This window comes from Trachinotus anak, unplaced genomic scaffold (assembly GCF_046630095.1).
Source record: "Trachinotus anak isolate AG129_WGS33_773 ecotype Australia unplaced genomic scaffold, CSIRO_AGI_Tana_v1 ptg000012l, whole genome shotgun sequence".
In the NCBI taxonomy this organism is placed as follows: domain Eukaryota; kingdom Metazoa; phylum Chordata; class Actinopteri; order Carangiformes; family Carangidae; genus Trachinotus; species Trachinotus anak.
The window spans coordinates 11,476,420-11,489,169 of record NW_027273863.1 but is presented as its reverse complement, the minus strand read 5'-3'; the positions used below and the strand labels follow the sequence as shown (position 1 = coordinate 11,489,169).

At 45.4% G+C, this 12,750-nt stretch overlaps 2 protein-coding genes across 3 annotated transcripts in view; one reads left to right on the top strand and one right to left on the bottom strand.

Annotated features, from left to right (window-relative positions):
- The first annotated feature begins 577 nt into the window (after window positions 1–577).
- Window positions 578–8,052, top strand: LOC139629001 (RNA-binding protein MEX3B). The gene is made up of 3 exons (XM_071491315.1): window positions 578–1,088; window positions 2,749–2,990; window positions 3,132–8,052. Exons 1-3 carry the CDS (start codon window positions 578–580, stop codon window positions 4,347–4,349), a joined length of 1,971 nt encoding a protein of 656 aa, XP_071347416.1. The 3' UTR covers window positions 4,350–8,052.
- Window positions 8,053–9,326: 1,274 nt separating this feature from the next.
- Window positions 9,327–12,750, bottom strand: part of LOC139629000 (protein unc-13 homolog A-like) — a 32,228-nt gene continuing 28,804 nt past the window's right edge. For both annotated transcript variants that reach the window (XM_071491312.1, XM_071491313.1), the window contains one exon: window positions 9,327–12,640. In XM_071491312.1, coding sequence (XP_071347413.1) covers window positions 12,352–12,640 — 289 coding nt within the window. In that variant the 3' untranslated portion in view covers window positions 9,327–12,351. The remainder of the gene's footprint in view (window positions 12,641–12,750) is intronic.

Genomic DNA, 12,750 nt, shown 5'->3' with positions numbered 1-12,750 from the left:
TTCACCACTTGTTTAATTTTAAAAATCAACACGGTTGCCTTTGAGAGAGAGCCGGAGTTCGGCTGACAGAGCAGAGCTAGCAGCTAGCCGCGGTGCTCCCAAACAAAGGGGTCGACAACGTGACTGAGAGCCGCCTGTGTGCAGCTAGCCTGTTAGCTCGGCGGCTGAGGCTAACAACAGCAGATTTGCTCCTTTTATCTACATGTTTTTAATCCGAGCAACACGTACAGGTGTGACTGAAGTCAGCACCACAGAGGCTCTTCCGATCGGTGCGGGGAACCGGTTTGTTCACCCGGGTGAAGGCGGGCGAGCTTTATCCCGACAAACCTCCAGCCTGGATGGTTCAGTTGTCAGACAAGAAGCAACAACAGACAAAGCGAGGCGCCCAAACCGACACCACCTCTGTCTGCTGGGGTTTCTGGATGGGGCTCACCTCCAGCGCTGTTTTGTGTGTTTAATGACAAACAAACTCTTGACTTTTTGTTGTTTTCCCATTTTTATTTCAGAGGAAGAAGAGGGTGAGCTCACTCCTAACAAACAGGCATCCGTGATCTGATGTGAGATCCACGGAGAGACTATGCCTAGCCCTTTATTCCACCCCGAGATTATGGACCACGACGTGGTGATCAGCAGCCAGCACAACGGGGTCGGTCTGCCCCGAGAGACAGACCAGGAGTCCCGGGAAGAGGACCACCAAGAGGCGCTCCGCTTCGCCCTGGACCAGCTGTCACTCATGGCCCTGGAGAAAGTGGACTGTGGGGGCGGCGGTGGCAGCGGAGGCGGCGGGCTGGGTGACACTCTGGATGGGAACCAGGGTCCAGGCTCTGAGAGCTGCAACGGTGTGGGTGGAGGGGGCTACGTGGACCTACAGATGCTGGAGCATCCCGGCGGGTCACGGGACTCCCCGACGTCCTGCTCTCCCTCCCCGGAGTACTACGGGTCGGGCGGGTACCACATGACCGGGTCGCACTCCATGCTCCACGGGGAACAAAGCTCCGTCCTCTGCAGCAGGAAGAGAAGTGTCAACATGACTGAATGTGTGCCTGTGCCCAGCTCGGAACATGTGGCTGAGATAGTGGGGAGACAAGGTAAGAGCAGGAGTGTGTGGGATGCGGGTCCGGTTGAGGAGTTATATGTTGTTTATGTTCATGGGCTTGTTGTTCAGGCAGCATGCAGCCCGGTTGTTCTTTGTTTGGGTGGCTCCTCGGTGAGGAGGAGGGTCTCTGAACTTTTTACAGGCTGAGCTCGGTGCTCTGCTCGGGCTGCACTAACTATTTGGGTCTTTAAAGCCAACATAATGCGGGGTACTCCATTAAAATGCCGCACTTACTGTATTTGCATGCCGTTTTTAGCAGTATTTAGACAATGCCTTGACAGAGAGTGAGTAAGAGAGTGTGGTTGATGAGTAGGAGGGAGGGGGAGGGGTGGGAGAGGGTCAGACAAAGCGGCAGATTGTCGGGAGTCTGGACATGTCTAGGAGCCTGCACCAAACAAAGGAAATATACCGAAACATGCTTATTTTATAAATCGCAGGCATTTAGTGAAATTTTCCAACCCCTGACTCACATTTTAAGCCACATATACGTGTATGGCAGATTAACTGTCTTTGGTGAGCAGATTTTAGGCTGAAACGGGGCAGCAGGCGCACCAACACGGGACTGGGCGGTGTTACGCCCTGCACCCAGCTCTGTCTGCCGCTGCCGCCGCACGGGCCGCGGCATCTTAAACATGTCATTTCTCTCATTTGTTTTCACCGACGTCTGTCCTACGCCTTCACCGGGACCATGTTGTGGGTCCGGCTCGCCCGTGGCCGCCGCGGCCGCGTTGAGGCATTGTCCCCTTTGTTTGAAAAAGCCATGCTTTCTGCTTCCCAGGATGACATCACACTCTGTGCGCCCGATTGGTCGCCGGCAACGAACCGTCCATATTTAAAGACACAGTGCACACAGCCGGAGCTGGTGGGGCAACATGAGTTGACACAAGCAGTGCAGCAGCCATCCACAGTGTATTTGGGCAGACATGGCTCTTCAGGAATATCCCTCATAGCTCCACTGATAGGTCGTTTAGATATGAATACAGACGTGTGAAAATGATCGGCCTCCATAATGAAAATGACTGTGTTCGCTGGAGCTCTGTCCTGCTGGCATTTGTTTTCGAAGACTCAACACCCAATTATACACAATGGAGCTGAGCTATTTGTCTACACATTCATGAATGTATTGGAAGTGGTTTTATTTGACTAATTTGTTTATGGAACATAGTCGCCGTTATTTATATTTACACTCAGTTAAAACCAATCAGGCGAATGCAGAGGTCCCTCAGTAAACCATTACACTGTTCACTGTTGGTGTTGATTCAACTTTGTCATTTTAGAGGCTGTACTCTATGCGCTGTAGAACTCTGTTGCTATTTGCTTAGAAGTGTTTTAATATATTGTCCACTTAATTTATATCGATGAACTGCACCATCCAAAACCACCTACAAAGTTGGACCAGCACCTCTCAGTTTCAACAAAAACTGAACATTATAACCTCGATAAAAGGATTTATCGCAGGTCAGTTGTTTCAGAATGCAAAAGTTTTAACAAGGTTTTAATAAATGGGCAACTGAGTGTTTAAATGAACCAATTTATTCGATTACATAATCACATCTGCATAACTACAGTGTGTGCCTAGGTGTATATAAAGTGTTTCTGTGTTTATTTTGTAAAACTAATGTCTGTTTGCCTCTCCTTTCTGCATCTTTCAGGTTGTAAGATCAAGGCCTTGCGTGCCAAAACAAACACTTACATAAAGACTCCGGTGAGGGGCGAGGATCCTGTGTTCATTGTGACGGGACGTAGGGAGGATGTGGAGATGGCCAAACGTGAAATTGTCTCCGCGGCTGAGCATTTTTCCATGATCCGAGCATCCCGCTGCAAAGCTGGAGGACCTGGTGGGGGAGGCTCTCTTCCTGGACCACCACACCTACCTGGACAGACTACCATACAGGTACAGTAACCCCTGTGGCTTAGTCATCATGCTGTGTTTTTGTTTTACCAAAGGAAGTATTTGATTTTAGTTTTATTACCATCTCTAGAACCTAAAGTTCTTGTTTTCAGACACTTAAATATTTACATATCATTGATCCAGGTGAGGGTGCCCTACAGAGTAGTTGGTCTAGTTGTTGGACCAAAGGGAGCAACTATCAAGCGCATCCAGCAGCAGACTCACACCTACATCGTAACACCCAGTCGAGAGAAGGACCCGGTGTTCGAGGTGACTGGGATGCCAGAAAACGTGGACCGAGCGAGAGAGGAGATCGAGACCCACATCACCCTGCGAACTGGAACCTTTGTAGACCTGCAGGGAGACAACGACTTCCACACCAACGGCACCGATGTCAGTCTGGAAGGCCTGGGCGCTCTGAGTGGAGGGCTGGGAGCATCTCTGTGGTCCAGGGCTACCAGCCACCATTCTGCCCCCCCTCCGCCTCCCCCCTCCCCCCCTCCTCCTATTCCCATGTCCATGCACCACTCCTCCAGCCGGAAGATGTCCTCCTCCGTCGCCTATCACACGCACAACGGCGGGATGAGCTCAGACAGCTACAGCACCACCCGCAAAGCCACCGAGGGAGGCAGTCCCACTAGCCCTTTTAGCACAGGCTCCAGCAGCGCTGGAGGAGGATTCACTTTTGGGGGTGACTCCACCCCAGGGCTGCCCTCCTCAGATGAACTGGGCTTTGAGTTTAGTGCTTCCAACATCTGGGCGCCTTTCGTCAACGGTGGAACAGGCAATAAGACAGCCGGCTCCTCCCAGCAGCAGCCTCTACGTCGCAACAGCAGCGGCCTCAGCGGTGGTGCCATCACTCCACGATTGTCTCCAACTCTGCCTCAGGACACAGGCGTGGGCCCTCTGGATCACCCGCTAGCCCGTCGTGCACAGAGCGACCCCCTCAGCACTCTCTCCTGGCTACAGTCCGGCAGCGCAGGCGGGGGCTCCTTCTCTGGAGCGTCCAGCTCCAGCTCCGGCGGCTCATCGACCGGTTACTCCTCCTGCTCGGCCTCCTCCCTGCCCGGTGGCTCTCCCACTGACTCCGAGGGAGGCGGCAGCAGCGTCGGCCTCAGCTCTGGGATGCTGAGCCGGCTGAAAGGCAGCTCTGGCCCTGGGGTTGCGGGTCTGGTCGGTGTTGGGCCTGGGGTCAACAGGGACTGCTTTGTGTGTTTCGAGAGCGAGGTGACAGCAGCCCTCGTGCCTTGTGGCCACAACCTGTTCTGCATGGAGTGCGCCGGGCAAATCTGCCAGTCAGCTGAGCCAGAGTGCCCTGTCTGCCACACCCCAACCACACAGTGCATCCGCATCTTCTCTTAATGCCCCAGCAGGGGGGTAGGGTAGGGTGGGGTGGGATGGGATGGGATGGGATGGGGGTAAAATATGAGGGTTGGGGGGCAGGACTGGAGTGGGGCACCAGCTGTGGCGGAGGCGATGGAAGGATTCACACTAATAACCTTCACACACACACAATGGACCATAATAAATACATTAATAGAGATGATGATACTATACGGATGTTGATTTATTGCTCATAACTGTCAAGATTAATAATAATAATAATAATAATAATAATGACAATGACTTATTTTCAGAGTGAAGTTAATTGAAACTGGTCTGCAGACAGTTGGGGCTCAGACAGTGTCTCGGTGGTGAACTTATGGAAGGAAACTAGTGTCTTATCTCTCTTCAGGCCTTCATTTTGACCCGGAGCAGCCTGCACCGCTGGCTGCCGGTCTGTCTCGACATTTCTTCATTCTGGCTTCTTCAGATATCTGCCTGCTTTCTCTCTCACAGCCTTTCCTTTTGACACTTTTGTACTTAACAGATATTTTTCGATGAAGCTGTCACTGAGGCCTGCACTTTTCTACTCCTTATTTTAATGTTCTTGACAGGACGCAAACTGTTCCAACAAACCAACCCCTTGCTTTCTCCTCTGCTCTCACTCATGCTGTTGTTAGTGACATGAAGCGGCGGGGTTGCTATTTTTCTGTAAGCTTGGAACTTTTTTAAAGGTCGGCATGTAGTCAGGCACCAAGCAGAACAATACATCCGAGGGACCTCTTAAGGATGAATTCCTGTTTCTCTTTGCCACAGAAGAAAAATTAGCCATCAGTAATGCCAAATGAATGCTATTAATAGACGTCTCGTAATTCCTGATCAAACTCAATAACATGTTGGATGAATTTGGATGAGTCTACCCCACATTTCTAATGTGGCTGCTGCATTGATCCACATTAATTATCCTTTAATAAGTCAGAAACGTACCATTAGTGATACCGAAGGAATGTGTCTGAGGTCTGTACGTTTGGGCTGCCTGACAATCCCTTTACATCTCTCTATCTTGCGCGCGCATGTGTGTGTGAGTTGTGAGTGAGTGTGTGAGAGTATTGCCCGCTCATGCTGTTCTTCACGTTGGCATCATTATGTGTCCTCACCTTGAGAAGGTCTGGTTTCTGTCCTGCTGCCCCTCTCCTTCACTTCACTCAGTCTTATAGGAAGGCGATGCTCTGATCCATCCACGCCAGGACATTTTCCTTTCATATCCTGTCTGTTACACTTAGATCAACCCGTTTAGTGTTTTATACTAGTTTTTGACTCTTGACTGTCGAGTGTGTGGCTTACAGACATATTTTGAACTCTAGAATAAGATAGGGCTTTTCTGATGTCACACGTGAATGTTTTGTCCAATAAGGTTAAGGAGAGATGTCCACTCCTCCCACATGAAACAATAGTAAGGGGCTCGATTGAAGCATTTTTTTCATGCACTGTAATCTGCAGCCCCTCTAAAAAGTAAAAAAACTTAAAAAACTAAAAAAAACAAAAAAACAAAAAGAAACAGCTCTTACTGTTAAGTTGTTAAGTTTTGGTCTTCCACCCCACTCTCACAGCAAAGCTGTATGGCACTCTCTCAGATGACACACTGTCACACCCATATAGTGCTGTACTCCTGGCCAAATGTAGTGCACTATATGGTTAGTTTGCGATTTGTCCTGTGTTTCATAGCATAACTTCCGATTAGGCGGTTGCATCCTGTTTTTGTGTTTGTAATTTTTTTAAAGAGTTTGCAGTAACTGCCGCCTGTGGTGTTAATACTGTACGCAAGATTTGGGCGATGTCGGTGTGATGGTACACGGATGCTGTTTGTGGCCCTTGTGAACATAACATGGAATTAGCTCATAGAATGAGACAAGCCATGACAACTGAATTAAAACGACACATACCTAATTCTCAAGGGCTTCCTCTGACTGCACAGACACATGATCACATTTTTCAGGCTCGCACAGTAGGAAAGAATCAACTTATCCTTTATGGCAGCTAGTAGCTAGGTCATCCAGGGCTTCCAGACACTCTTTGTGTTCAAATCCCAGCAGCTGCAGAATGTTTTTGCTTGTTGTTATTAATTATTTTCTTAATTGACCCTCCACAGTCATCACATTCAGATCCTGTCAGAGTGTAGGGCATCGCCGTCACAGTGTGTCCTCCTCCCTGGACGTAGTCGCGGATCAGGACGGGTTGTGGGGTTTTAATATCAAGGAAAAAGGGTAACTCTACTTGAGTAAACGATAGGCGAAAATGGGCAGTTGCTGCTGCGCTTTGGTGCTCCAGCCAGTATAACGTTCAACTTATTTGCTGTCTTGACTGTTTGTTTGCTACTTGGGTAAAAGGGGCAGTAGGACTTTAATAAGCAGCTGTCCTGGTTGAGCGCAGCAGTGCACTGATTCTTGTGTCCACATGTGTAGGAAATATCTGCCCAGGAGCTGAACTTGTAGTCTTTCTGAAGGCTATCCCATGGTGCTTTGGTTGCAGCGGGAGGGCCACTTAGTTCTCAAACGAAACTCCTGCAGTGCACTGTAGACCTGACAACCCTGTTCTCATTCTCGTCAAAACTGGCAACCCATCCCCTCTGATGTCGGGCATCGCATTTCGTCTCTTACTCGTGCACACTCAGAACAGATGCAGGGCTGTGAATGTGTCTGAGTGAACAGATCAGTCGTGACTGCTGTGTGAGTCTGTTGAGGCCAATCTTGCAGCCGCATCTTCAAACTGTCCAAGTTGACGTATTAAAGAAATAGTTGTATTTTGCCAGATGGGTCTAATGTCAGTCCTGGTGCTGCACCGGGATGTTTCTGGCCAATGAGAGAATGTTAGGGTTTAATGTACAGTAGTTTCATTGTTAAAAAGGTACAAATGTTTTCAGATTGACTGCTGATTTTTATTTTATTTTTTTTAGCCAAACTTACCCCCTCCCCCATTTCCTTCCTAAAGGTTTGAAAACAGGGTTTCCTGAGGCATGCTAGCCAGTGACCTCTGACCTTTTTTTGTGATTAGAGGGGGGATGCAAAGAGAGCCACGCCAGTAAGGGGTGACAGACTCCCCTTAAGCCTCCGCTCTCCTATTTTTGCTTTAATTCTCTTTGTATGCAGAACCAAAATGTAAAACGTCAGCAAACTAGGTTTCAGTCCTGACCTGTGTGTATATACCCTGAATACAATCATTGGGATCTTGTTTTCAAAAGCAAAATGACTTAATTGAAGATAAATGTAGTTTCTAAAGAACATGTATCATTATTTGTAAGTTAACCATCTGCATGTCTTCAAGCCATCTGGCATTAGCTAATAATTTTTAAGATTTAAAAAAAAAAAAAAAAAAAAAAAAAAAAACTTTTTACACATTTTATTTTTTACAATTTATTTGCTTACCTAAATATCCCAGACAATAATGTGACCCTTTTTATTACTTCAAATTTATTTTTATTTTCCATTTTTTATTTTCCTTATTTCCTGTGTACTACATATAGGCAATTTATAACAAAATGAGAAAACTATTGAAGAAATTTTAAAATTGAAATATATTTTATTTGAAAGTTTATGGACCTTTTAACCGTGACCCGGGAAAATTGTATAATCATATAATTTGAGCTGACTCGACGGTTATGAGAAATGTATCAAGAGTTTTATTTTTTATGCTTCTTTAATAAAGTCTTGTTTTTTGGTTTCATTTTTTTACTGTAAAATAAGAACTTGTGGCTTTGTGTCTTTATTTGGGCCAATTGCAGAGGAGAAATGTGCAGCACCTTCACCACAGGGCGGCAGTAGCGACGCCTGCTTCAGAGCTGCAGATCAACCCATGAATAATGGTGAGGGGCGGGAGCTGCAGCTCCAACATGTTTGTCTCTGCTCATCTGGAAACAGAGGAACGTTACTTCTTTAGAAAATTGATAGATGAGTGGGTTGGGTCTGGATCTAACATTTGAATGGAAATTAGTGTTCTTTGTTTCATTGTTCTTTTGTAATAGAATACCTACTTTAGAGTCATGCTGAAATGTCTCTTATGAAGCGTCATAATGCAAGAATTTGCAGTTTTTCTTTAGTTAAAAATTAAATAATCAAATACCTGTAGGTTATACATCACTGGTCAGGCAAAAGCAAATTTACAACCTCAGCTTGGATTTTGGTTTTTACTGTTGTGAAATTTTATAAAATAAACTAAAACTGAAAATATCAATTGACATTAAATCGATTGGCAACGATTAATGATAATATTCTAAGTCATTTTTAAAGCAAAAATGCCAAATACTAAAAGGTTCCAGCTTCTTAACTGTGGGTTTGCTGCTTTTCCTTGTCAAACATTATACAAACATTTTGGGGTTTTCAGACTGTTAAAAAAGTTTGAATACGTCAGTGTCAGATGAAGGAGATGGTTATTTTTAACTATTCACTTTATTTTCACGATTGTCTGACTTTTTATAAATCGACTGTTTAAGTAAAAAGGAAAAGAATTGGAACATTCAGCTGTGATGAAAATGTTAGTTTCAGTCCTAAAGATACATAATACGACTGTGCTGGGCTCAAATGAACAATCAGTAACACTTTTTTTTTTTCATTTTCACACTAATGTGAAAGAGAAAGTTTTCAAAAGTACCACTTATTTGTTTTCTAGACTTTCCAGCCTCTTTTCTCCAAAATGTGGTGATTGTCCCCTCCCCCCCTCCGCAGGGAGGTCAGAGGTCATGTAGAGAACAGACTGAGTGCTCATGCAGTAGAAACCTGAAGCTGAAGCTTTGTGTCAGTATAACACCCTGTTGAGACTACAGCATCTGTTGAAACACTTCTCTGATTCAGACTTTTTTATAGGTGGATAATTGATATGTTTCTTACCTGGAAAGATAATATTTGACACTTTAATTGGGTTTAGATATACTAACAGAATAATAACACACTCCCTAAAACACATCAAACTGCGGTAATTTGATTGTCGAGAATCACAGAGAGAATAATAAAGAAGACATTTCGATTGTGACACAAATGTCCTTTTAATAGGAAGCAGATCACAATCAGGCTGCATTCCAGTTCCACTTCATCCTCATTAAAGAACAATCAATAATGATAAGAAACAAATTAGAAACATCCTTAGTAGAAAATAATTCTCTCATGCGAGTTCTGTGTTCACACTACATTCATATTGGTTACAGAAGATGTATTCACAAGCCTTTTTGAAAAACGCACACACAAAAAAAAACAAAAACTGGTGAGTTATCATTACATAGCTTCGGAAATTAAAAACGAGGAAAATAAAAAGTCAAGAAACATCAAGGAGACACGTGCTGGCACAATAAAGTTTCCCCTCATGCAATTGTAGGTTGATTCTATTCACAGGGTGGGCATCATTGGTCTCCACAGAGTTGTGTCAGCGTGCATGCATGCATGTGTGTCATCTTACATGTGCCCTTTTGTGCTTGAGCAGAGATGGGTGTGTGTAGATGTGTGTGTGTGTGTGTGTGTCAGTGTGCAATGGTGTGTGTATACGTAGATATATGAAGCAGGCAACCGACGAGCTCCAAACTGGATGATCACTCGCGTTATTTTTTTATTTTTTTGTTGCTTTTTCAGCTACAACCTGACATGTCAAGTTTTGTTTTGAGACCTGGGATTACTTAGACAACACATGAAAATGATGTAACTTCACTGTGTGTTACATGTCACAAAGATGGGGTGGAAAGCTCCTTTTAAAGGCTGGTTCATCCAAAAAAAAAAAAAAAAAAAAAAGTCAAGCATGATTAAACACATGACCCATTGATTTAAGTGATATTTGGAGGCTTAAATCAAAAGGCATGAGTTGGTGTTCCCAAGCTAGTCGTGGGTTTGGATTAAACATCCCTTTGATCATGGAAAGAAGGCTCTGCTGAGGATTAATAACATTCACAAGATTTGTATTTGGTTGCATTCAACAGTATTCAGCAAAGACAACGTGTGACAGGCCAGCAGTGATGTCTGATGTAGCTCCACGCAGCAGCAGGAAAAACCTCCTGTGGTGTTTAGTCACTGTTGCCAACATCATTAAGTTTCACAAAGACACTACAAGACGAGCCGGACTACGACTGTGAGTGTTTGCTCACCTTTTTGCAGTGAAAGGTAAAGGGGTCAAAGCACATGACGAGACTAATACTTGAACACCATAAATGCTTGGCGGTGACTCTGATGGCTTCTTTCTTTAAAAACAAACAAATAAACATGAGCTCTGGTTCGTGCAAATTTGGTCCTATTAAAGGCAAGTAGTAATTAAAACACTTTCCTTCTCTCTTATCCAAAATATATGAGATAAAGCGTGCACACTTCAAAAGGGAATGGGGATTTTATGACTCCATAAATAAAGTATCTTAGTGATTTACAAATAATAAAAAAAAAGGATCATAAGTTTCCCATTCCTTAGATCTGGATATTGCAGTTGGTGCTCCTGTAGTTATACTGACAGCGCATACAGTTTGGGTATGTAGGTACAATATATTGCTCACAATCTCAGAGCCCATTTTGCAGGTGTGACAGTCAGCCTGCACACACTCACACACACCCTCACACACATGCACGCACACATTCACAAAAGACACAGCAGTGTTCACAGAGGGTTTGTTCTTCATAAAAACCAGGAGGTTCAGTGAACATACAAACAAACCACTATTGCCTTATAGAGATGGGTTTAGATAGGTGTGCAGGCGATCAGGAGGGAAGTGTTCCACCGGGTGTGTCCTTTCAGGCTTTATGTGGATTCATTTCCAGTTCCTCCACTTTGTCACTCATGAAAGACTTTCTGAATGTTAGCGTTTCTGCAGTGTGGCAGTGTGTCTGTGGCAGAGCAGGTGGTGAAACCTTGTGGTCACTTTGCCAACAGAAGCATGGACAGCCCGTGTTAATGCGTAAACTGACATCCCAGTCCACCGATCCTGTAGCCCTTTTTGGAGTTAATGTGCACTCTAGGGGGTGTGGATGTGTTCGACGCTGGGGTATTGCTCCGTTTGTCGTGATGTGAAGCAAGAAAAGTTCAAAATAAATGCACACTGTGGCCACAACTTTGGCCTCTATCGACACATCACATATCAGGCCTGGCATGGTCTCACTGTCGCTGTGAAGGTGAGTCAGGTCTGAATTATAAAATCATATGGAACAAGGGTTATATGCACCATGCTCACACAGGTCAAATATTGGAGGCACCCATCTTTTCTGTGGGAGGGGATCAGTTGCCATGGTTACAGCAAAGTGAATCACAGTGTTCCTGGGGTCAACATGCAGGACGTTAGTACATGACAGGACAGACTAGCAGAGATGTTGCCCCTGGACACCGATCTAAGGTCAGTGCTGTGTGTTTTTCTCTGTTTGGCTTCTTGGGCATAAAAGAAGCTGATCTTAGATCTGCGCTCCCACTCCAACTTACACAACACATCACTCCGTGACAAGACTAATGCAGAAGAGACAACGGGGAAGAGGAGGGGAGAGATGGACTGAAAGAACGACACACAGTCAGGCAGGCAAGCAGACGGACAGACGGACAGAGCATAGCTAGGCAAGGACCTCTCTCCTGAAGACACAGAGAAGCAAAAGTGCAAAGTGGTCGTTCTCAAACTATTCACATGGTTTCGTTGCTGTTCTGTGTTGCATTATATCACATCTAAATGTACAGCGTATAAAGGGTGTGATGTGTTATAGGAAAGGGTGAGTGAGGGATTGACAAGTACTTGCTAACGCGAGGCTAACCTTAAACTGAGGAGTTTGAGTTGAGCTGCTGAAATATTTAAAATTAAATCTGATTTTTTTTATACACATATTCCTTCATCTTTGCATTGATACCATTGCAATGTTAATGTTGCATAATGTATGCAGATACAGTATATGTACAATAGAGGCTTTACATGTGTGTGCTTGTGTATTGCACATGGTTGTCTATCTATGTAGGTGTGAGTACTATACGTGTGCATAATACTATGTCTATCTGGCATGTCTCTGGTGTTTTTGTGCACACGTGTGTGTCCTCGCCCTCTCCTCCTCGCTCAGCTGCGGCCCTCCTCAGCTGAGCGCTGGTCTGACTTTAGCTTCACAAACTCTTTTGCCACATCGTCATTGTTGCGCTGGGAGAGGATGCGCAGCACCGTCAGGCCCGTCTCATCCATATGGACACGTCTGCCCAGTGGCAGCCAGCAGGTGACACTGTTCTTGTTGGCCATGTCCTTCACCTGCAGCACGGCCATGCCCACAGTGCGGTCCTCTCTGGCGAAGCAGTAGTCCTTCACACACACCTGCAGCTCGTAGCTCTCCGGTCCCACCTCAGTGCCCAGGGAGCTGAGACAAGACAGGAAAGATTGGTCACCTGGTGTTAAGATGTCTGAACTACCTAAATGTGGCTGAAACAAGACCCAAGACACTGAAATGAAGCAGGCAAAGGGGAAACT

Excerpts from the sequence above, each read along its gene's own strand:
- LOC139629001 (XM_071491315.1), top strand. The coding sequence starts at position 578 with ATGCCTAGCCCTTTATTCCACCCCGAGATTATGGACCACGACGTGGTG. Across the intron at positions 1,089-2,748 it reads TGAGATAGTGGGGAGACAAG|GTTGTAAGATCAAGGCCTTG; the intron begins GTAAGAGCAGGA and ends TGCATCTTTCAG. Across the intron at positions 2,991-3,131 it reads CTGGACAGACTACCATACAG|GTGAGGGTGCCCTACAGAGT; the intron begins GTACAGTAACCC and ends TCATTGATCCAG.